This window comes from Loxodonta africana, chromosome 24 (assembly GCF_030014295.1).
Source record: "Loxodonta africana isolate mLoxAfr1 chromosome 24, mLoxAfr1.hap2, whole genome shotgun sequence".
NCBI classification, from domain to species: Eukaryota; Metazoa; Chordata; class Mammalia; order Proboscidea; family Elephantidae; genus Loxodonta; species Loxodonta africana.
In genome coordinates, this window is record NC_087365.1 from 43,746,577 (window position 1) to 43,770,738 (window position 24,162).

At 46.4% G+C, this 24,162-nt stretch overlaps 1 protein-coding gene across 3 annotated transcripts in view; it reads left to right on the forward strand.

Moving 5' to 3' along the window:
* HNF4A (hepatocyte nuclear factor 4 alpha) overlaps positions 1-10,402 on the forward strand; it is a 31,342-nt gene extending 20,940 nt beyond the window's left edge. The window contains exons 8-10 of one of the 3 annotated variants that reach the window (XM_064276103.1): positions 176-412; positions 5,080-5,232; positions 6,338-10,402. In XM_064276103.1, the coding sequence (XP_064132173.1) occupies positions 176-412; positions 5,080-5,232; positions 6,338-6,480 (533 nt within the window). In that variant the 3' untranslated portion in view covers positions 6,481-10,402. Of the gene's footprint in view, positions 1-175; positions 443-5,079; positions 5,233-6,337 lie in introns of all 3 variants that reach the window. The other 2 variants (XM_023550267.2, XM_064276102.1) reach the window with 2 other exon arrangements.
* The last annotated feature ends 13,760 nt before the right edge of the window (positions 10,403-24,162 follow it).

Sequence of the window (24,162 nt, forward strand, 5' to 3'; positions counted from 1 at the left end):
TGAGCCTTCATGCCAGTCCTGCCGAGGACTTATATGTGACCTTGGTCCGTTAAGCATCCCCTGTCTGGGCCCCACAAGTCAGGGACATATTCTCCAGGTGAGGTCTGGGTCCTGCTTCCCCAGATGCTCCAGCTGGTCCCCATTGCCCTCCCTTGTACACTTTTTCCGGTTGCAGATGCCAAGGGGCTGAGCGACCCAAGCAAGATCAAGAGGCTGCGTTCCCAGGTGCAGGTGAGCCTGGAGGACTACATCAATGACCGCCAGTACGACTCACGTGGCCGTTTCGGTGAGCTGCTGCTGCTGCTGCCCACCCTGCAGAGCATCACCTGGCAGATGATTGAGCAGATCCAGTTCATCAAGCTTTTTGGCATGGCCAAGATCGACAACCTACTGCAGGAGATGCTGCTGGGAGGTCCATGCCAGCCCCAGGAGGGGCTGAGAGGTGGGCAATGAGGGCACGAGACAAGCTTCACACCGACCTGGGCTCACCTGCCGTCTCCATTGCCTCCTCACTGGGTAGCTTTGGGCGAGCCACTTAACCTGTCTAAGCCTCAGTTTCCTCATTTCAAGAATGGGGACAATGGTCCATTTGTTCAGGCACTGAGGGGCTAGCATTGCCAGTCCCTGTTTTAAGTGCTGGAGATTGAGCAGAGAACAAGATCTCTGCCCTCTGGGAGGTTGTGTGTGTGTGTAAGGGCTGATGGGAATAGGCAGAAATCAAATATAAAAAAAGTAAGTTAACTACAGATTTTGAAATGAACAGGTAATATGAGAGAGGGTACCTGAAAACGGGCCTCTTTAGATAGATTGGCCAAGGGGGATCTTTCTGAAGTGGTGACTTTTGTTCTAAGACCTGATGGATAAAAGGATATAGAGCATTTAAAAGCCAAGAAACAAACATTCCAAGCACAAGTAACTAGTGAAAGGCTCTGAGGCAGGAGAGGTTTGTGTGTTGAGAAAGAAGGACAAGGCTGTGAGATGGGAGGAGTTATGAGATGAAGATGGAAATTGGATGAAAGCTAAATCATAAACATATGGGCTTGTAGGGTATGGTCAGAAATTGGAATTTTTATTCTTACTGTAGCAATTGTAAAGCGAGTGACAGTCAGACTAATATTTTGAACAAATCACTCTGACCGTTGGGTAAAGAGGGGATTTCAGGGAGGCAAGAGTGGAGGCAGGAGGCCTTTAGAACGTTACTGCCACTGACCAGGAGAAGGACGATGGAGGGTTAGACTAAGGCATGACTGTGGAAATGGAAACAGCATAGATAAGTTTGACAATGTATTTTGGAGGTAGAAGCCACAGGATTTGCTGATGGATTGGATGTGGGGAGTGAGGGGAAGAATCAAAGACGACACCTAGAATTTTGCTAGAGTGACAGGAATGATAGTGGAGTTACTGAGATGGGGAAGATTGAGCTATGGTGGTGGTGGTGTGGGGGTAGACCAAGAAATCCGTTATGGACCTTAGTTAAGCTTGGGATGACATCCAAGTTGAATTATCAAGTTGAGTTATATTAGATATCCAAGCTGAGTTATTAAGGAGGCAGTTGGATGTATGAATCTGTTGTTCAAACAAAAGCTCAAAGTTCAGGGTGAAAGGCAGCTCCACAGTTTCCCAGTGGTTAGGAGGCAGGAGAATGAAGGCACCACCGAAAGCGGTCGAGGAAGACTAGACAGAGGGATAGCAGAAAAGCCAGGAAAGTGTGGGATTTCAGAATTCAAGAAAAGAGCATGTTTTAAGGAGAATGGAGCATTTGATTGTGTTAAATGCTGGAGAGAGAGATCCGTTGAATTTGGCAACATGGAGGTTCTCGGTAATTTTGTTAAGAGCAGATTCAGAGCACTATGGGAATGGAAACCAGACTTGGAGTGTTCCAGAGAGTATGAGTGTGAAATTACAGAAGGGGAGATAGTGAGCGTGGACAATCCTCTGGATCTGTTTTACTATGAAGGGGATCTATGAGGGCATCACAGATGATTACAAGGGACGACTTACAATGGTGGACCATGGAATCTAGGCTGAATTGAAAGAAGAATGAAGATAGGGTGACAGATGTGTAAAGTGGGGTCAGTGACTTGACAGCCTCAACGATTTTGAAGAATTTCTGCAGTGATGGTACTAGATTACGTGAGCTAGAAGGATAGGAGGTAAAATCAAAGCAAAAGTGCTTAAACTCAAGATTTTAGAGGTGATGCATTAACTGGGGATGACATGTCCCAGGGCAGGATTTCTCAGCCTCGGCACTATTGACGTTTGTGTCTGGATAATTCTTTGTTGTGAGGACAGTCCTGTGCACTGTAGGATGTTTATCAACCTCCCTGGTCTCCTCCCACTAGATACCAGCAGTATACCCCAGCTGTGGCAACCAAAAATGTCCCCAGACATTGCCAAATGCCCCCTGGGGGAGGAAATGACAAAATCACCACTGGTCTGGGGTGTGGCCATGGGATAGATGGCAGAAATGAGGGCCAGGAAAAGATAACTTCAGTCAAGTAAAGAGGGTAAGGAGCTGAGAGGGCAGGGTGCCAGGTGGATCACCCATGTGCATCTTGAACTAGCCAGAGAGATGGAAGAAGCAGGGATGAAGAAGACAGTGAGCTCGAGACTGAGCGGGAGGTAGAGATTACCACCGAGAGTTCTCAGATGATCCCTTCAAAGGGCATGACATGAGCATTAAAGGAGCTGGAGGAGAAGACGTCTGGGAATGGTCATAAATCAAAAAAACCAAGCTCACTGCTGTCAAGTCAATTCCGACTCATAGTGACCCTGTAGGACAGAGTAGAACGGCTCCGTAGAGTTTCCGAGCTGCATCTGTCGGATTCGAACTGCCAACCTTTTGGTTAAGCAGCCGTAGCACTTAACTACTACGCCACCAGGGTTTCCGGAAATGGTTATATAGAGGTAGAAATCCTCACCTTAACCTCACCTTCTAGCCTTTATTCAATATTTATTGAGTATTTGATGTATGCCAGGCACATAGCGGGTTTACCAGTGCACAAGATGTAGAAAACCCCTAACCTCTTGGAATTTAAATTAGACAAATCATCACCTGAACAATGACTATATAATTACAATGATTATAACTGCTCTGATGGAAGAAGGTGGGGTTCTATGAAAATATAATTGGATTGGGAATGAGACAGAGCCTCTATAAGGAAGTCACATCTGATCCCTTCATTGGTAGAGAAGTGGACTGACCAGAGGTTTAAGGAGGAATGAATGACAAAGTTTGATAATGGGTGGTGTGGGGATAAGTTAAGAATCCTGAGCACCCGGGTAATCTTGCTGCCACTTGGTGCCCATGTCCTCTCCATAGAATAGGGATGCCAGGGTTGGCATAATGAGACCTCACCTTTTTGGCTTCTTCTGGGCCCAGAATTTGGACATTCTTCGAGCCCCATCCACTTCCCCATTCTCATCAAAGCCTCATTGAGCACCTGGGCACAATGATTACTATCTACATTCCATTAATATCATTGTCATATTTGTGTTTGGAGACCATTTGAATGAGGGTGAATGGGAAGTGGAGAGGGCATGACCTCTCAAGAGTAGGTGTGGTACAGCAAGGTAGTTTCTGTTCCCCCAGAAACCCAATAAGGGAAGTCTTCCCTGAAGGTTCCCAACAATTTCATCCATAATATAACAAACAACTTTGGTGGTTGGGAAGTGAACTGTGGGTGCCACAGTGAACCAGCATGTGTGTCAGCATTTTACAAGCTCCAAAGCACTTTTACATATGGCAGGGTTTCTCAACCATGGACTATGGATATTTTGGGTTAGATAATTCTTTGTAGTGGGGACTGTCATGTGCGCTCTAGGATGTTTAGCAGCATCCCTGGCCTCTACTCACTAGATGCTAGTAACATCTCCCTGCCCCACTCACACCCCTAATAGTGACAGACAAAAATGTCTCCAGACATTACCGAGTATCCCCTGAGGGGGGCAAAACTGCCACCAGTAGAGAACAGCTATCATATGATAACTCATTTGATTCTCACTTCAACCCTGTGAGTATGGGGTTATTACAAATCAATTGTCATTGAGATGAGGATCAGGAGCTTGTTCTCTGTTGCCAGATAAACTTGGGCAGGAAAATTAATCTGTCTGTGCCCTGTCATCTGATCTGTAAAATGGGACAGTAATGGTTGTGAGAATGAAATTATTTAAAACACAAAAAGCTCCGTACAACAGTGCCTGGCATGTGATAAGTATTCAATAGTTGTTAGCTATTATTGAAACAGGTGTACTTTAGAGGCCTCTGCCAGCCCTAAAATTCCATTACTATCATTCTCATATTTGTGGACATGGCCTATTACCAAATCCCACCCTATATGGTACTGTTGTTCCCTGACACATTTTTTGAGCAGTTACTAGATTCCAGACGCTTTGTTAGACCCCCAAAGAAAAAAGAAAAATGCATCTATAATTGTAATGCCGATAGGCAGAGGAAGTGGCTTGTCCCCAAAATAGGTTTCAGAAGAAGGAGAAATTTACTTCCTACTGGAGTGGGGAGAATCAGGAGAGGCTTCCTAAAGGAGAAAATATCTGGGCTGGGATTTGGACTTGTGGATAGGGTAGGGAAGTAGGGAAGTGATCTCTAATGGAAGCAATAGCACGAGCAAGAGCATAGAGATAGGAAAGTAAAGGGAACACATAGATGCTGTAAGTAGAGCCATTTGGCTGGAGCAGATGTGTGAGAGATGAGGCTGAAAGGTTAGTTGGGACCAAATGGTTGAAGGCATTGGATGCCAAGGAGCTTTGAGAGCCATTGATTAAATCCATTATAGTACTATACAGTCAATACACCACTGATTATAATATTTAAATAATTTCAGAGCTTCCTTATATACTCCTTGTTCCTTTCAAATCACTTTTGCTGTCTTGGTTTGCTGGACCCTCTCTATGGATAGGAATGGTAAACCCCAGTTTCCTAACCCAGAAATAAGTACCCAACAGGCACTGTCAATAATGGATGGGCAGGTTGATTGGCCATACCTGACGAAGATGATGCCTCAAGGTCTATGGTTCTCATCCCAGATCCTCCATTCTAATTGAGCCCCTCTTCACCTGCAGGGTCCTCCAGTGATGCACCCCACGCCCACCACCCCCTGCATCCTCATCTGATGCAGGAACACATGGGCACAAATGTCATTGTTGCCAACACGATGCCTGCTCATCTCAGCAATGGACAGATGTGTGAGTGGCCCCGTCCCAGGGGGCAGGCAGGTGGGCAATCTGGGAATCTACCCAGCAAGGGGTGAGGATGGGACCTGAGAGAGGAGGCAGAAGAAGGTTGGGTCTAGAAGGTGGGAACCAGTATACATCAATGCTCTGTGCTCCAGGGTAGGGAATGAGGGATGAGGTTGCCTATTTGTTAAGGCTGTTTATTCACTGAGGCTGTCCACTGAGATGCCTGACAGTCTCTACTCAATAAATCTCACCTTGAGATGAGGCAACCCACCGGATGAGGTTGCTATTGGGTAAGGATGTTCATTGGATGAGAATTCCATTAGGAGATATTGTCCATGAGGTAAAATTGTTCCCTGAAGTAAGGCTGCCCAATTGAGTAAGGCTATTCATTAGACAACTGGGTGAGGCTATTCACTGGTTGAGGATATTCACTGGGCTAGACTATTCTCTTAGGTAAAACCTCAGAAGAGTGAGTTTGTCATTGAGTAAAATTCTTCAAAGAGTAAGATTATCATTGGGATGAGGGGGTTCACTGAAATGAGATTTCATTTTACTGAGACTGTTCTTTGAGACAGTTGTCCATTGAATGATGTTGTCATTGCGATAACATTGTCCACTGAGGTACAGTTGGATAATTGGATCAAAGTTACTCACTAGTGGGGTAGGGCCAATTAGTTTCTGTTGCTAATCTCTTAAATATCAAAGATGTGGTATTTTTGGAGCAAATTAGCCTGACCTTTGGGTCTCACTTATTGCTGCTCCTTCTCCAAAGAAAGAGTACACCCAATGCATGTCTCATTGCCCTTGGGGAGAGTCAAAGTTGGGCCCTGGGAGAAGCAGCCCAAGTTTTCATCTCAGATGGTGTAAAACATGGGGGTTGGTAGGACTTAGATGCAAGACTCTGGCCACAGAATCTATCCCAGCCACAGCCTTCCAGACCTCATGGAATTTAGTCTTTATGATCTGGGGCTCATAAAAGTTTTGAGCAGTAGGAGACTTTAGGAGTTATCCAGTTTAAGTCTTGCATTCTACAGATGAGGAAACTAAATCTCAGAGAGGGGAAAGAGTTATCCTAGGGCTCTTCCTTTGCTTCCCCAAAGGGCTGGAATTCTGAGTAGCTCCTGTCTCTTTGTCCCTCCAGCTACCCCTGAGACTCCACAGCCCTCACCACCAGGTGGCTCAGCGTCTGAGCCCTACAAGCTCCTGCCAGGAGCCATTGCCACGATTGTCAAGCCCCCCTCTGCCATCCCCCAGCCAACCATCACCAAGCAAGAAGTCATCTAGCAAGCCGCTGGGGGTCGGGGGCTCTGCTAGCTCCCCGCAGCCCCCTCAAAGAGCGCCTGGTGATCACTCGATTACAGCTAAAGAAGGCATGACAACAGGGCCAGGCCCAGAGCAGTAATGGAAAGGGCAAAGGGCCCGAGGACTTGTGCCAAGGGATATATCCCATTGCCACCCTTCACCCTCTGCTCTGGGTGACAGGGCTTTGACTTCGGGAGACCCTGGCTGGAAAGCTGCCTTGGACAGCTTTTCTCATGCCGAAGACACTGCCTTCACCTTCATCCATATCCAACCCCAGTTTCTTCACCCCAAAGGACAGCTGTCTGGAGACAATACGGAACCCTCCTTAAACATAGCTCCTTTCTCCCTCAGCCTCTCTAAGTATGGACATAATACCCAGACACAGAGCCCTTTTAGGGTGGGTCAGATTGCAGCACATTAACCCTCCCAGTTCTGCCACATCAAACTCAAATGTTCCTCCCCTCCACTGTCACCATCCTTAACCAGTAGCTGTTAAGTTGATCCTGACTCATGGCCACCCCATGTGTGTCATAGTAGAGTTGTGCTCTGCAGAGTTTTCAATGGCTGGTTTTTCAGAAGTAGGTCACCAGGCCTTTTCCAAGGCACCTCTGGGTAGACTTGAACCTCCAACCTTTCAGTTAGCCACTGAGCCCATTAAACATTTGCACCACCCAGGGATCCTATTTTTTCTGAAGCTACCTCTCCAGAGGCTGAAGAAGACTCCTAACCAATTCCCCCAGTCATTCCAGGAACATGTTAAAACACTGGGGCCAGGCACAGCATAGGAGACTGTTGAAAAGGAAGAGACAGTTCCTTCTCTCACCCCACCTCACTTCCCTTCTTCAAGGACTTGTGTGGGTGTTTGGAGTCTGATCCCTATAGGCTTTCAACAATGAGAGAACCATCCAAGGTTGAAAACTGCAACAGGAACTTGGAGGGAGGGCTGGAGTATCAGAGAGAGCACCCGGAAGGAGGCAGACTGTCCGCAAGGCCTTGAAGGAAGGGTAGGATTAGAGCTGGTGGAGCAGATGAGACAGGACATTCCATGTGAGGGGAAACAGCCTGGGCAATGGCTAGATGTCAGAAGAATGGTGTTAGGAGGAAGGCGGTGAAGAGACCAGACTGTCTGGAGCAGAGAGGGCATGGGGGCTTTGAATGCCAGTCTGAGCCCTATAGACTTGGTTTCCTAGGTCATGAGTAGCTGAGCTAGGTTCTCAGAAGATGAATACAACAGTCCTATAGAGGTTAGTAGTGGACTGAAACATACCAACAATCACAAAGGTGGCACAGGACCTGGTAATGTTTTGTTCTGTTATAGATAAGGTCACTATGAGTTGGAGTCGACTCGACAGCACCTAACAACAACAGCAACAGAGATTGGCAGGTTGGGAAGGAGCAGGGAGGTCAGATGGGGGCCCTGATATAATCCAGGTGAGAGTGATGAGAACCTGAACTACAGCGTGGCTTGGGGATGGAGAAGGAGGGATGGTGAGCCCTCTCGGATCACAGAGATATGAAGGAGGAATTAGCCCCGTCTTAAGGCACTTAACATGCATCATCTCATTTATCCTCACAATTACCCAGAGATCACTACAGAAGATGAACTTGAGTTCCAAGAGGTTAAGCGATTTTTCTGGAACTCACACAGCTAGTAAGTGGCAGAATAAGGACTTGAACCCATTTTGCCTGCCTGGATCAGAATGGAAGCTCTTAACCACAGTAGCTGAACATCCTCTCTGAAAGGGCCCCTCTGTCTCACTGTGATCAAGTTGAGAGACTTTCTGCCCCCTTCACCATCCTCAGAAGCCAAAGCTCCCTTTCCCCCAGGAGCCCTGCCCCCTCCCAGGTGTAAGATTGGCTCGAGGGTGCACCAAAATCCACTCAGGGTCCAGAATTCTGTTTGCCGGTCAACATTAAGGAGAATTCATGACTCCTGGACCCTTTTTGCTCTTCACTCTTCAAGTCTGGGAGAGGGACAGCAGGGTGTTGGTTCCTGGGAGAAGAACCCATCTGGCCTGGTAGCCTCGGGGTGGGACAGTGGAGATGGGGGAGGACAGAATGATAGAAATGGGGGGCACCAGAAGGGTAGAGACCTGCCCTGGGGAGTACCACTCAAGGTGCTGCCTGGAAACATTAAACCCCAGGAAGGAGCAGTCAGTGTCTCACCCATGCAGAATTTTGGTGATTTGGGAAATTCTGGAAAATGCCACTGTGTCCTGGGGCTGGAAGCATGGTTAGGTAGAAGGGTGAATGGTTTGACTGGCTACCTGCCCCCACCCAGGGCTGACCTTCTGAGTGGATGGGGGCAGTATCCCAGTGGCCAGAAATTCTAACACTAGTGATTATTCCTTTTTGAGAAAGAGGCATGGAGAGTACAATTGGCAGTGTGTGCAAGAGAAATCGCCTCACATCCCACGGCTGTCAAGATTGTCTTTCTCCACCCTACCAAAACAGTCCCCAATCCTAGGAGAGGCTGTTTCCTGCTCAAGGCTCTCAGCCTTCCTCAGCCCACCTCACTCCAATTCTCCAGAAATCCCAGGCAGAGGGGCTCAGACTGGTCTGGGGCAGGGCAGGGAAGCTGGAATCATTCTGGTTTTCACCATCATTCCCACCCTTTGTTCCTTCACCCTCAAATGTTGCTCAGGCCTCTGCCTTGGAAGCAAAGCTGAGAGAACTTTCTATGGGGGTGGAGAAGGGTAACAATGTCCTTTTAGGGCTAGCAACCTTCTGAGGCAGGAGATCAGTCCTGTACCCCAGACCTCCGCTTTCTGCCTTGTGGACTAAGAAAGGGTTGGGAGAGCCCAGCATGGACCCCACAATGCTTCCACCTAGACACCCCCTCTCCAGGCAGCTCTCAGCGGGCTACAGAATCTACACACCTCTTCTGGGAGTGGACAGAAGAAAGCATCAGAAATGGACATGCCTTGGTTTCTTGTGATGATCAAGCCAGTTGCTTTTGCCAAATTGTTTTATGATCTACCCTGATTGGACTAATTGTGAAACTCACATCAAGCTGGAGGGTCCCATCAGACCAATCAGCATCTTCCTGCAGGTGCGACTGTCATTAGGTTCCCTGTTGACCCCTGCAGCTCCCATCACTGCCACTCAGTGGGGCAAAGAAGCAAAAAACATTTCTTACTCTTGTGTGTTTTAACAAAAAAAGTTTATAAAACAAAAATAAATGGCGCATATGTTTTCTAACTCCTTGGATCGGTCTTTTTTTTTCAGGTGTTAGAAATAAGAACGAGAATAGTTGTATAATCCTTTACAGTGTAAAAACAAAAAGTTTTCACATCTGTTATTGTATTTTTAATTTTCATATCAAGAGGTAAGCAGCTTAGACATTATTATTAGCCCTCACTTTATAGATAAGGAAACTGGGGCTCAAGGGAAGTTGTTTTCCTTGAGGGGCTGAGGTGGGAATTGTGTCTTGGCTCCAAGAACTCTGAATGCAGAGAAAGTGAAAGATGACCCTACCTCCTGAATATGAGGGCAGTGAGGGACAGAGTGATGAAAGGATCTGAGAGAATGGCAAGAGCACAAGGATCTGTCATCTACCACAGAGCCCAAGATGGAGCCCTGTATTGGGTCACCTCCAGGGACCTTGGTTAACTAACAATAGCAGACAATCTAGCAAGGGGAGATTTCATAAAAGCAAGTGTTGTTTTAAAAAAGAATTTCCAGCTACATCTTCAGTCACTTTGGTCCTTCCCCCTGCTAAATTACATGGGTAGCACTGTGCCTTGGCCATCAGGGACCACAGCCTTATCTTTTTCATGTGGTGGTGAGTTGGAGCCAGCTCGTAAGAACAGGTTGTTAGTTTTCTTCCCAACCCTGTGCTCATTGATGTCACGTTAATAGCAGTGGTGGGAGCATTTACACCACTAACAATGGCAGATGCCACAAATCATGACTTTTTCCCCAAACGTTCACCCGCACACCAGGGCATTCACTGATGGGCGCATGGGGGTTTGCTGATGGCTGGATTGTGGGACACATAGTGTGGGACAGACTGCCGTCAATATGCTAGACACAATGACACTCAGAGGTAAGGGTAGAGCAGGATGGCCCTTTAAGCTCTTCCTAAAGGGAGGGGACAAGAGTTCTGGTCTGGGAGTCAGGCATCTTGATGATCAGTGTAATCTTGGGCAGGTCACTCCACCTCTCCAAGCCTCACTGTAAAATGGGAATGATACCTCCCTCAAGGAGTACTGTCAGAATTAAATTGAATGACATAATGGTAACTATAAGAGTCACCATGTTTATGAGGTACACAAAGTGCCACCACAGTTCCCTGCACCTACCGGAACTCAATGAATGTGAACTCTTTGCCCAGTCTCTTACAAGTGAGAGGCTGACCATGATACTCTCCAGCCTCAGGGGCACCCACTAGCTTTCTGTCCGACCCTGGGGTCATCCTCATCTTCCCCTGTTACTTCTCTCAACTCATCAACACCAGGAAACGTTTTCCATAATGTTGCGATAGAGGCCTTGTCCATGTTGCCGCCAGCATGGACATGGGGGTGGGGGCTAAAGGAGGTTAGTCCAGTCCTAGAGTGTGCTTAATAAATCCATATCAAAACCATAAACCTGGGGTGCCATAAATTCCTCTGGCCTTGGTTCCTCCACCTCATCAACCCTTTGCCCCAGTTAATCTCAAATCTCAGCACGGGCAGCCAGAGCCACCAGTATGATTTCCATTTCAGTTGCAAAATAACATCAGCTTGGGTGACAAACAGCAAATCTCATTATCCCCTTTTTATAGATGATGAAACCGAGGTTCAGAGAGATGAAGGGACTTGTCCTAGGTCACATAGATAGTAAGTTGTTGAGCCAGGACTTGAGATCATGCTCGCTCTACCAACCCATATGGCCTAATAAAGAATTGGGAATTCTGATGACGTCTCCTCCTCTTGGCCCCCCTACAAATGTTGTTTCCCCAGCCATACTGCTAGAAACTTCTTATTCCATCGTACCAAATCAGGCCTTGTTGCTCAGAGTGGAGACCAGAACTAGAAGGGACCCTGGGTGAAGATCCAAACGAAGTTCCACAAAGCATGAATGACCTGTCACCCCAAATTGGTGTGATTGCCCTATTTCCTCCTTTGTAGAACCCAGATCACCTCTGGTCTACATTTCTCAAATTGGTGTGTCATATGTAAATTCCAAAATGTGACCTAGGAGAGCTGAATCACAGGATTCCATGTACCTTTTTGATGATGGTGGGACTAAAAACCAAGTTATGATGCCAAGGACAACATTTATTGAGTGCTTTCTCTGCCAAACGTTGCTGGACATAATTTAATCCCCACAGCAATGCTCTGAGGCAGATATTCTTGTTGTTCTGTTTTACAAATGAGGAAACTGAAGCTCAGAATGAAGAAGGGACTTGCCCAACGCCCCTGCCCAATAGCTGAGATTCAAACTCTCGTTATCTGATTGCATTGAGGAGGATGATGATGACTTAGTGACTACACGACGGCCACAGAAGTAGTGTGGATAGTGGAGAGTCCATCATTTGACAAATGCTGATGGGCAAAGCCCCACGCCTGGGCACCCTGGGGTTATGGAAAAGCAATAACATAAGGAGAAAGAAGTCAGACTTTAAAAGGCTACGTATTATACAATTCCCTCTATATGACATTCTGGAAAAGGCAAAAACTATAGGGACAGAAAACAGATCTACGGTTGCCAGGTGTTAATATGGTTTGAATTCAAAGGGCATGGAGGAGGGGAGTTTTGGGGTGATGGAAATATTCTGTATTTTGATTGCGATGATGGTTATGTTACTCTCTGTTTGTCAAAACTTGACGAACTGTATGCTGAAAAGGGTACATTTTAGTATACGGAAATTTTACCTTAATTTTTTTTTTAATGAAAAAAAAAAAATGGTTGCTTGAATTCATTTAAAGAGGGAGTGCAGATAGGGAGGAGTCCCTGAGTGGTGCAGTTAAGGCACTTAGCTGCTAACTGAAAGGTTGAAGGTTGGAGCCCCCCCAGAGGTGCCTTAGAAGAAAGACTTGGCAATCTACTTCTGAAAAATTAGCCACAGAAAACTCTATGGAACGTGGTTGTATCTGACACCCATGGGGTTGCCAGGAGTCGGAGTCGGCTCACCAGCAACTAGTTTGACTGGTAGACAGGGAAGAGATGTAGGTGAGGACTTTGCTCGGGGCCATGTCACCAACGAGGCTGGAAAGAGGAAAAGGAGCCTGGAAAGGAAAAGGACCTAAGGTTGATGCAGGTGGTAAAAGAAAGGGATCCAAGCAAGGCTTGTTTAAGGGCCTACTATGTGCTGAGTGTGTTGGCACACTCACTGTCCTAATAGTTACCTCACTGAGGTCATGAAGTAGATTTAATTAACTGTCCTTGGTTTATAGATGGTGGGAAGCGACTTATCCTGGGTCCACACACAGCATAATAGCAGCAAGGTGAGAAAACCCAGGTTGGTGTTCCCTACACACCACTGTGTGTTTCTCAAACGAAGGAGTGAGTGAGTGAGTGAATGGATGAAGGCCTATACCCGCCCTCCAGGGGCGGAAGTTTCACCAGCAGGTTCAAGTTGAGGATATGAGAACGTGGTATTTTTAGAGAAGTTGGGGTCATAAAACTTGTTCCATTTCCCAACGTGTGCAACGCCCAGCCCCTCCCCCTAGGGCTCTGAAATTGCTCCCTGGCCTTGGGAAGCGCTCCCCAGGCTTATCTCAGGAGGAGAGCGAAACTGTAAAAGCCTTTATGGCTTTGAGATCACGTCTGGCAGGGGCAGCGATAGTCGCCATAAACCTGAGCTGGCCCTGCAAGGGTGATGCCCTGGGCTGAGGGAGCCAGGGAATAGTTGAGCAATGCCAGGGAGTGGCCACTGCTGAGCCAGGCACTCTGGGGCTCATGGTCATGACTGTCACAGAATTATCGGGTGCTCGCATAAACCCCAAGAGACAGCAGTTACTACCATTGTTTTTAATTCTACGGCACACCTTTGTCCACATTCTGATATCTCCAGGTTTAGGATGTGTCTCCAACTCAATGGCATTTTACAATCACTGTTGGTCAGATCAGGTGGCAGTCATGACCTGTTTGGGTTAACTCATTATTTCTGGTGGTCTAACAACTGTAACTCCTAGGTATTCCATCAGCAAATCATTTAAGGACCGTTTGAAGAAGCGATGTGAGTCCTAGTTGTTTCCTGGAAAGCTTCCATTGATACCTTCTGATAAAAGCAAGAAAGCTCTGGGGTCAAAATTTGGAGAATAGGAGCATATGGCTTGGAAGAAAATCCCAGAGACAATACTAGAGCACTCTTTAAAGAAATGCAGCATGATTGAAGTTTTTAATAGGATGGAAGATGACAGCGTGTGAAAAATATAGACAATGAAGATCCTGAGCAGGAAAACGATCCAGGTGAGTTGGACGCTGAGTGTGAAGACGTTTTAGGAATTCTTAACTAATTTATTTTGCTTGTATTTTCCTTTTTATTTATGCAAAACGGTGATATATGTTTTAAAAATGTCCAAATAAGTCCCAAAGAGCTCTTTCAAAAAATATAAAATAGAAGTTCTAAGTGATAAGAAAGCACTGTCATAGCTTAATTGACAGTGTGTTTTCTTCTGTAGTGGCACATAAAGTACTCTTACAATTGAGGTGTCTTGAGTTATGTGTTTTTCCATTTCAGAGATGAGGAAACTGAGAACACAGAGGGCACAGGGCAAATAAGCAAGGGATCCAGGGTTCTCTCTGACAATAGATCGTGTGCTCTTTCTAACACCCAAGGCTGACATGGACACTGGTCAGTCCCCAGACCCTTCTCATCTCTCTCAAAGGGATTTTCCCAGCCAAACAATTCCAAGTCTGCCATCCCAAGGAGCTTTGGGAATCAGCAAGCTTCCCTGTTGTTGGGAAGGTTTGCAAGAAGCCTTCTGCCCAATGAACCAAACACTCCTCTTTCTCATCACCCAAGTCAGCGACCCCAGTCTGGTCAAGTCCATCCCAACCTGCACCATCACACACCCTTCCAGCTCTCCTAGGACTATGGTATATGCGTCTGGCATCACCCTACCTTTAATCACCTGGTCTTAAACCAAACAAGATCAGACACTCACCTTATTTTACAGATAAGAAAGCTGAGGCCCATTGAGATTGCCTGACCTGCTCAAGGTCACAGGTAGTGTTAGTGGCAGGGCAGGGTCTGGAAACTAGGGTTCAAACTCCAGTGCTCTTCCCAGTGCCACAGATTTCCTAGATCCAGAAGAGACAGACTGGGATGGGAGGGTAAGGAACTCAAAGTGGATCACAGGAAAGGACTTCCTGGTAAGAGGGATTGCCAAGTTGTGAACACGTAGTCAAGAGATCATGTGAAAGGTCTTTTACCCTGGACTTGTTCAGACCAACAATTTCTAGGACAACTGCACTTAGAAGGGTGGCAGAGGTATAGTCTTGCTCAGAGGATGAGGCCAAACTATACCAGGAATCTCTTCCACCCATCAGATCTGCTCTCCTTTTGCTTAAGACCCTCCCATGGCTTCCTATCATTCTTAGAACAGAATTCAGATTCCTCCCTAGAGCCCCAAGGCCTTTCATAACATGACTCCTTATCACTTCTCCCATGTCTCCTACCACTGTCCTCCTTAGTCACTCCATCCCAGCCCCCTTGGCCTCCTCCCTGATCCTCAATACACCAACCTGTTCCCACTTCACAGCCTTTGCCCAAATGCTCCCTTTGTCTGGAACATTCTTACCCCAGCTCTTCCCACGGCTACCTCCTTCTAATCATTCAGGTCTCTGCTTAAATGTCACCTCTTGGAGAGATCTCCCGTGACCAACTTAGCTAAATAGTTGAGGTTTTGCAGGTCATACAGTCTCGGTTGCAGCTACTTAGATCTGCCGATACAGTGCAAAAGCAGCCATAAACAATATGTAAGCAAATGGGTGTGGCTCAGTCCCAATAAAACTTTATTTACAAAAGCAGGTAGCTGGCAAGATTTGGCCCATGGCCATTGTTTGCTGACCCCTCCTCTAAATCATTGTCTTGTTTGGTTTTCTTCATTGCACTTATAACTATCCAAAGTTATTCATATATTTTCAGTGTATTGTCTTCCTTGATCCTCCCCCGCTCCCCAGACTGTTAACTCAACAAGAGCAGGCAGGAAATTTGTCAGTCTTGTTCAATGCTGCTGTGGTATCCAGCCTCCATGATGGTCCTCACAGATTCCTGCATCCTGGTATTCACACCATTTTGTAGTCCCCTCCCAAACTAAGCAAGGTTGACCGAGGTAATCACTAGGGTATTGTGGAAACGTGTGACTTTGAAGGCTCTTTCGTAAAAGGCATTGTGGCACCAAAGACACGAAAAGATGGTCAATGTCATTAGCCATCAGAGAGATGCAAATCAAAGCCACAATGAGATACCATTTCACTCCCGCTAGGATGGCTAGGAAACCCTGGTGGCGTAGTGGTTAAGTGCTATGGCTGCTAACCAAAGGGTCGGCAGTTCGAATCGGCCAGGCGCTCCTTGGAAGCTCTGTGGGGCAGTTCTACTCTGTCCTATAGGGTCGCTATGAGTGGGGATTGACTCGACAGCAACGGGTTTGGTTTGGTTTGGTTTGGGATGGCTAAGATATAAAAATGATTAATTAAAAAAAACCCAGAATAACAAATGTTGGTGAGGATGTGGGGAAATTGGAACCCTTATCCATTGCTGTTGGGAATGCAAAATGGCACAGCCCTTGTGGAAAACAGTGTTGTGGTTCCTCAAAAAACTAAAAATAGAACTACCATTGTTGTGTGCTGTCAAGTCAATTCCGACTCATAGTGACCCTGTAGGACAGAGTAGAACTGCTCTATAGGGTTTCCAAGGAGCAGCTGGTGGATTCAAATTGCCAACCTTTTGGTTAGCAGCCTGAGCTCTTAACCACTTCACCACTAGGGCTCCAGAACTACCATATGACCCAGCAATTCCATTCCTAGGTATATACCAAAAAGATTTGAAAGCAGAGACTTGTACACCAATGTTTTTTGCAGCACTATTCACAATAGCCAAAAGGTAGAAACAGCCTAAATGCCCATCAGCAGATAAAGGGATAAACAAAATGCGGCACATACATACAATAGAATACTACTCAACCAGTAAGAGAAATGAAGTTTTGATACATGATACAATATGGACGGAGCTGGAAGACATTATGTTGAGTGAAGTAAGCCAATCACAAAAGGACAAATATTGTATGACTTCACTTATATGAAAAGACAAGAACAGGCAAATACATGGAGACAAAATTTATTGGTGGTTACCAGAGGTGGAAGGGAGGGGCAAAATCAGGGTTATTGCTTATGGAGTACTGAGTTTCAGTTCATAGTGATGGAAAAATCTCATTGATTAAGGGTAGGGTTGCATAGCCAATTACCCTAAGTGCTGTCAATAAGTTGTATACCTGTAAAAAGTAGAATTGGCAAAGTTGTATGACAAACATGTTTATAACAATGACAAAAAAAAAAAAGAGTAGCTGCCGAGGCTGCTTATGTACAACCAAACTCCTCATGGGTTGTGGTTCCTTGGTTTGGAGGTTTAGGGTCATAGTTTCATGGGATATCCCAGCTAATTCCCCTAATAATATGTTTAGTGTGCCTGTTCGACCTCTTAGTTTGTTGTGTTGTTTCTGGGGTCTTAAAAGCTGGCAAGCAGCCATCCAAGGCACAATAATTGGCTTCTATTCACCTGGAGCAATAGAGGACAAAGGAGAGTCAGGACTAGGAAGAGAATATGGAATGTGACTAATTGCCTCCATGAACAACTGCCTCCTTTGGCATGGAACAAGAAGAACTGGGTGGTGCCCAGCTACCATTACTGGATATTTTGACCAAAGTTTCTGTAGAAGAATCCTGATGGAAGAGTGCAGAACAGGATTTCAAATTGTCTTGGTCATCCAGAAGGCTGGATGATCTCTGAAACTATTGCCCTGGGATAATCTTTAAACCTTAAACCAAAAATGTCCTCTGAAATCTTCTTAAAATAAAGCAATAGTTTAACTTAACTAGTAAAAAATATCTGCCTTCAGCATTATGCTCTTTAAAAATCTATCTATATCAGATCAGACGGACAACGGCAACTCGAAAGATGAGAAAGGGAAGTTATAGGGCAGTGAGTTTATGTTCATGGGGGAGGAACAAATCAGAAAAGGAGGGTGACAATGGTTACATGACTCAGAATATAATCAACGGCACTGAATTGAAACTACTGAATTGGTTGTGCTTTGCTGTGCATATACTCAACAACAACAACTAAAAAAAAAAAAAAAGGCATTGTAGCTTGGGTCTTACTGCTGGGATCACTCGCTGTTGGGAAGCCAGAGCTATGTTGTGAGGAACTGCAAGCAGCTCTGTGGTGAGAGCCACACAGAGGGGAGCTGAAGCCACCTGCCGACTGCCAGCCGTGTGAATGAGCCAAATTAGAAGTGGGTTCTCTCACCCTGGTCAACCCTTCAGATGATCATGGCACCATCTGACGTTTGATTCAGGAGAGATGCTGAGCCAGAACTATCCAGCTAAGCTGTTCCTGAATTCCTAGCACACACACACACACACAAAAACTGTGATACAATAAATGTTTGTTTTTTTAAGTCAGGGTAATTTATTATACAGCCATAGACAACTAATACAGTTGCCCAGCACGGTTGGAATTGACTCGATGGCAATGGATTTAATAAAAAAGAATTAGGTGCTATATATACATATACACACATATGTATAATAGGACACATTATAAAATTAAATATTTGTAAGAAGTAAATGTAATATAATATATAAATGGGTGTAAAAATGTAAGTTAAGTAATACAAAAAAAATACAGAAGGGCACAATTGAGACTTTCCCCTAACCATCCTTGGACAAGATGCCGGGAAAAGAATTCTTCCACCTTTGAGATCCTAAGCTTCTGAGAGTCTCAGTTTCTGTGTTTCTAACACTTGCTGCGATTCTATGATTCTGAGGTTTTAGGCTTCTGTTTCACTGAGCCTGAGATTTTAATATATTATGAATTCCATGATTCTAACATTTTTGGGTTCATTTATCAGCACGTGTCTTTGTCCAGCAGCAACCTTCTCTGCCAGGCACAGCACTGGGAGCTGGGGATTCAGGAGAAAAGACAAGCCCTGCTTCTGCTCTCCTGTGGCTCCTGAGCTGGGGGGAGACAGGAGAGCAGGGCGACACAGACAATACACAGTGAGGTCTGTGACACGGTCCCACAGGGGCTGGGGGAGGGGCTCACTGGGAGGGGTGTGAGCAGCGAGACTTCCCGGAGGAGGCAATGTCTGAGCTGAGACAGGAAGGGAAGGTATCTTAACCAGAGGAGGAGGTACTGGTATGGTCTGTGTTCCAAGCAGAGGGAACAGCAGGTACAAAGGTCCAGGGGTGAGAAAAGTGAGCGTATATACGGCACATCTGGGGAGGTAACAAGTTCAGCATGAATTGGGACAGAGTGGGGGGGGGGGAGGGGCGGAGTGGCAAGAGTTGAGGATGTAATCAGATGACAGAGAGCCTAGTAAACCACGTCAAGGAGTTTGAACTTTATCCTAAGGGCAAAGGGGAGTCAGTGAAGGGTTTTAAGGGGAGGAGAGACACAATCTGCTTAACGTTTTGAAAAGATGCCTCTGGCTGCTGTGTGGAGGGGGGTTTGGAAGGAAGAGAGACCAGAGAGGAGGCTGGAAGCAGACTCCAGGTGAGAGAAGAGGCCTGAGTGGACGGGAAATGGGCCGCGATAGCTGTTGCCCACGTGGTGTGATGAATGAATGGGGAGCTGGGGGTGGATCGGTGGATAACCTGTCAGACCAGGACTCCTGGATTTCATGATTCTAAGATTCTCTGATTCTACATTCAGCATTCCATCATTCTATGACACAAAGTTCCGTTGGTATCACTACACATTTACGGTCCTCTACGCTGCCCTTCATCTCTCCTTTCAGGGCCTCCGTTTTCCTTTTTCCAAGGTGAGAATAATCAACACTTTCCAGTTTGCAAAGTGAGGACAATCAACGCCTTCCTTGCAGAGCGGCCATGAGGGTGAGAGCTGGTGTGTAGCCAGCACCTGGTACAATCAGGCAGTCCATCTGCAGCAGGTGTGTTTCCCCAAGGCATTCAACACACAGCCATCGTCAGGAAAGACCCCGGTCTTGAGAGAACAAGAGAGGTCACAATGGGAAGAGCAGAGGGGTAAGCAAGGACCCTAATCTCGCCTGGTCCTGGCAACCTAGGTTGCTCTGGTGTCTGGGTTTCGGCTTGGCATCTGCTGCCCCAGTCTTCGTTGTTTGCTTCCAGACATTTGCAAGTTTACGAGTTGGTTGTGAGACTCTCCATACACGTAGCCAGCAGGCCCTCCCAGGTACTCCGCCTGGTCTTAAACTCCCCCAAGGTCTGCAGACACCAGCTGGGAGTAGAACGGCAGGATCTGGTCTTCCCTGGGCGGATCTGAGCCAGGCCAAGTCTCACCCATTTGGTTGGCTCAAACTTGCTCCCAGTTCAGCCCACCCTCTAGGGTCTAGAACATACTACAGGCATCCCCTTCGTAGATAACTGTCCTATTGGCTCAGACGAGAACAGGTCTTTGAGACAGAGGCCACACTGTCTCCTCAAAACAAAAACACATGGTCTTCCATACCAGAACCAAGGCTTCATGTGCGCTCCTGATTTGCAGTTTGTTTCATGCCAATGGTTTAGCTTCATTGTTGTCGTTGTTAGGTGCTGTCAACACAGTTCTGACTCATAGCGACCCTATCTATGCATAACAGGACATAACACTGTCCGGCCCTGTGCCATCCTCACAATTGTTGTTATGCTCGAGCCCATCGTTGCAGCCACTGTGTCAATCTATTTCGTTGAAGGCCTTCCTCTTTTTTGCTGACCCTCTACTCTACCAAGTATGATGTCCTTTTCCAGGGACTGGTCTCTCCTGATAACTTATCTAAAACACTTAAGGCAAAATCTCTCCATCCTTACTTCTAAGGAACGTTCTGACCGTCCTTCTTCCAAGGCAGATTTGTTGGTTCTTCCGGCAGCTTTAATTCAGTTCAATTCACGAAATATCAATCAAACAACATAAACATAGCACACGCCACAGAGATGGCAGAACTCTTGGAAGAAATGGGAAGCTGAGCATGGTATGTCTAAAGCACACAGTGAGGCCTGTGCTCTCACCCCATTTCCTTGCAAATAGTAGAGACTCAACAAACATCAGTGGAAATTAAGTCAAATGAGAAGTTTTAGTGACACAAACCATATATATTTGTCAACCAATATTTGCATGACTGGAACCCTGGTGGTATAGTGGTTAAGCATTTGGTTGTTAACCAGAAGGTTGGCAGTTCGAATCTACCAGCCGCTCCTTGGAAACCCTCCGGGGCAGTTCTGCTCTGTCCTATAGAGTCACTGTGAGTTTGAATCCACTCAAGGGAAATGGGTTTGGTTTGTTTTTTTGGCATTTGCACGACTATTTTTGGAAGGAGATAAAAGACGCTGGGGAAAAAAAAGTGACCTCAGAGAAGGAGAGTCCGGTGGCTGGGATCAGGAGTGGGAGGAAAACCTGCTTTTCATTTTATGCCCTTTGGTACCTTTTGGATGTTTTTCCAGCAAATGCACGTAGGACCAAGTCAATCAATCAAACAAACAATCATGATGAAATAAACTATAAAGTGAGCCAGGCCCTTTTGTAACTCCCTGCCTTTGTACATGTTATTCTTCCCGGTTGAAATACCCTTTCCCGGTTGTTTTCATCTGGAAAACTCCTATGCATCCTTTAAGACTGTGCTCAAATGCTGTGCCTTTTGGAGCCTGTTCCAGCTTCCTGTAACGGTTATTCTTGGTTTTCCCACCACCACCACCATACCCACACCATCATCTGCTCTGCTTAGGGTCCCAGAAGGCTCAATGGGCCACAACACTCAAGCACCCATGCTTCTGACTTCTGGTTGGATTCGGTCAAAGGGAGTAATGAGCAGAGATTAAAGGGCAGAATGAGGGAGAAGTGGGGGGGGGGGGCGGGGAGGGCAGGTTATACCACCCACGCCCTTGCTGTTTGGCCTTGATTTGGGCAGGGGCTGCATTTATCCATGAGGTCCTTGGGTAGTGCACCAGGTGTGCACTAGGCTACTAACCGAAAAGTTAGCAGTTCAGATCCACCTAGCAGTACGTCGGAAGAAAGGTCTGGCAATCTACTTCTGAAAAATCAGCCACTGGAACTTTATGGAGCACAGCTGTACTCTGACACACATGGGATCACCGTGAGTCAGAATCACCCCGACAGCAATGGGTTTTACATTTCTACAAGGCCTCAACTCCTGTCTTGGCCTCAATTCCATGGCTCCAGCTGTCTTTGGGTCCAGTAACCCTGTTCTCTCTTTCCCTGCAGGCCTCAGATTGGTGACAGCTTCCACTGTCCCTCTTCCCTGCATGCCTTGCCATTTTTGTAGGTTCCCTTAGGCTGCCCACACCTCTGTAAATAGTCCTTTCATAAAACTCACTTCAGTTAAGTCAATGGTTCCTGCCCCCCAGAGGACATTGGCAATGTCAGGAGACATTTTTTGTTGTCACAGCTGGTGTAGGGAACTCTAATGGCATCTAGCGAGTGGAGGCCAGGGATGCTGCTAAACACCCTACAATGCATAGGAGAGCCCACTCCGACAACAAAGAATTGTTGTTGGTCTTAGGTGCTGCGGAGTCGATTCTGACTCGTGGCAACCCAAAGTGTGCAGAGGGGACTGCTGCATAGGGTTTTCAAGGCTGTGACCTTTCAGGAGCAGATCGCCAGGCCTGTCCTCCAAGGAGCCCCTCTGGGTGGGTTCAAACCGCCAACCTTTCAGCTAGTAGTCAAGCACTTAATCTGGCCCCAAATGTCACTGGTGCTGAGACTGGGAAATCCTGATTTAACCCTCTGAGGTGCCAGCGTATCCCTGCCTGGACCCTGATGGTTCGTGGCTGGGGAGTTACGGGCTCCTGGTGTGCCTTCTAGCCCCCTGTGGCGTGATCTACTTTACACGCCTGCTGCTGTTCTCTTAATGACACAGGGGTGAAAAGATCCAGTCTTAGTCTTCAGGCCACCAACTGTCCAGTGGGAAGAGACCCTGGTGAGCTGGGTTCCCCACCAGACTTGAGTCTTTGAGGGCAGGGTCTCTGTGTCATTGACCACATAGCCCCTCTAGAAGATGAGCAGACATTTGCTGATTGAACTATAAAGTCCTTCAGATTTCAGAGGACAGAGAGCTGGGCTCAGTGCCTACATAGGACTCAGGGGACCTGGGTGACTTTTCCCATGACACAAGTTCCAAGTAAACCACAAATGACCAAATATATACATAATAAATCAATCATGAACGAATGATAAAACCAGCTGCCATCAAGCCAATCCTGACTCATAGGGACCCCATTTGTGTCAGAGTAGAACTGTGCTCCATAGAGTTTTTGATGGCTGATTTTTTGGAAGCGGATCACCAGGCCCTTCTTCCAAGGCACCTCTGGGTGGACTCAAAGCTCTAACATCTCGATTAACAGCTGAGTTTTTGCTGCTAACTGTTCGAACAACCCAGAAGCTTTGAAAAAATGATAATCCCAGGAATACGGAGGTAGGTGGGACAGAGGCAAGAACCCACTTTTCATCTCTAAAATGGGTGTAATGGTAGAACCCACCTCCAAAGATTATTGTGAGAATAAAATTAATGGAAAACACTTAGTATGTTACCTAGCACATGGTTAACACAAAATAAACAGTATTCACCAGCTATGTGGAGGAAGTGATGGAGAAACATCAAGGTGGGGACTGGGGAAGAGCTCTGTCACTAGCATGGAAGTGCTTTGTACCCCTGGGCCTCAGTTTTCCAACCTGTAAAATGGGGGAAATGTAGGCAAGATTAATGCTTTGTAGAAACTACCCCCATAAGACATGCTCTAGGCTTCTACCACATGTGATTCAAAGGTCGTTTTCAAAATACAATTTATAATTTAATAAAATTAAAAGGCCAGTCTGCGAAGTTACAGTGAGACACATAACTGTCAGGCAGGCCAAGGGTGACAAAGTCATCCTGTTTTCCCAGGACTTTCCTAGTTTTAGCACTGAGAGTCATATCTCCCTACAGCTCCCTCAGTCCCAGGCAAACTGGGATGGTTGGTCATTCTAACAGTTCAGACAATTTGCCGGTCGTAATAACTTGAAAGATAATAAATAGCTAACATTTGCTGAACACTTACTATGTGCCAGGTACTGTTCTAATGACTTTAGAGCATTTAATCTTAGCTTCTTTTCTTTTTAATTAGCTCGTGTAATCTTCCTAAGAACCCAGTGAGGTATGAATATTCCCCCCTTGTACAGTGGCACAGAGAGGTTCTATTATTGCCGGAGGTCACACAGCTCCCAAAAGAGGGAGAGTCAGGATTTGATTCCAGGCTGTCTGGGTCTACACCTGTTGCTGTTGAGTCGTTTCCAACTCATAGCGACCCTATAGGACAGAGGGGAACTGCCCCGTAGTTTCCAAGGAGCAGCTGGTGGATTCAAACTGCCGACTATTTGGGTAGCAGCCAAACGCTTAACCACTGCATCGCCAGGGCTCCTATCTGGGTCCCGGGTCCCTATATTTAACCGTAACTTCTACTACACATTTAAATATATTTTAAAGCAGTTTTGAAATGGTAATA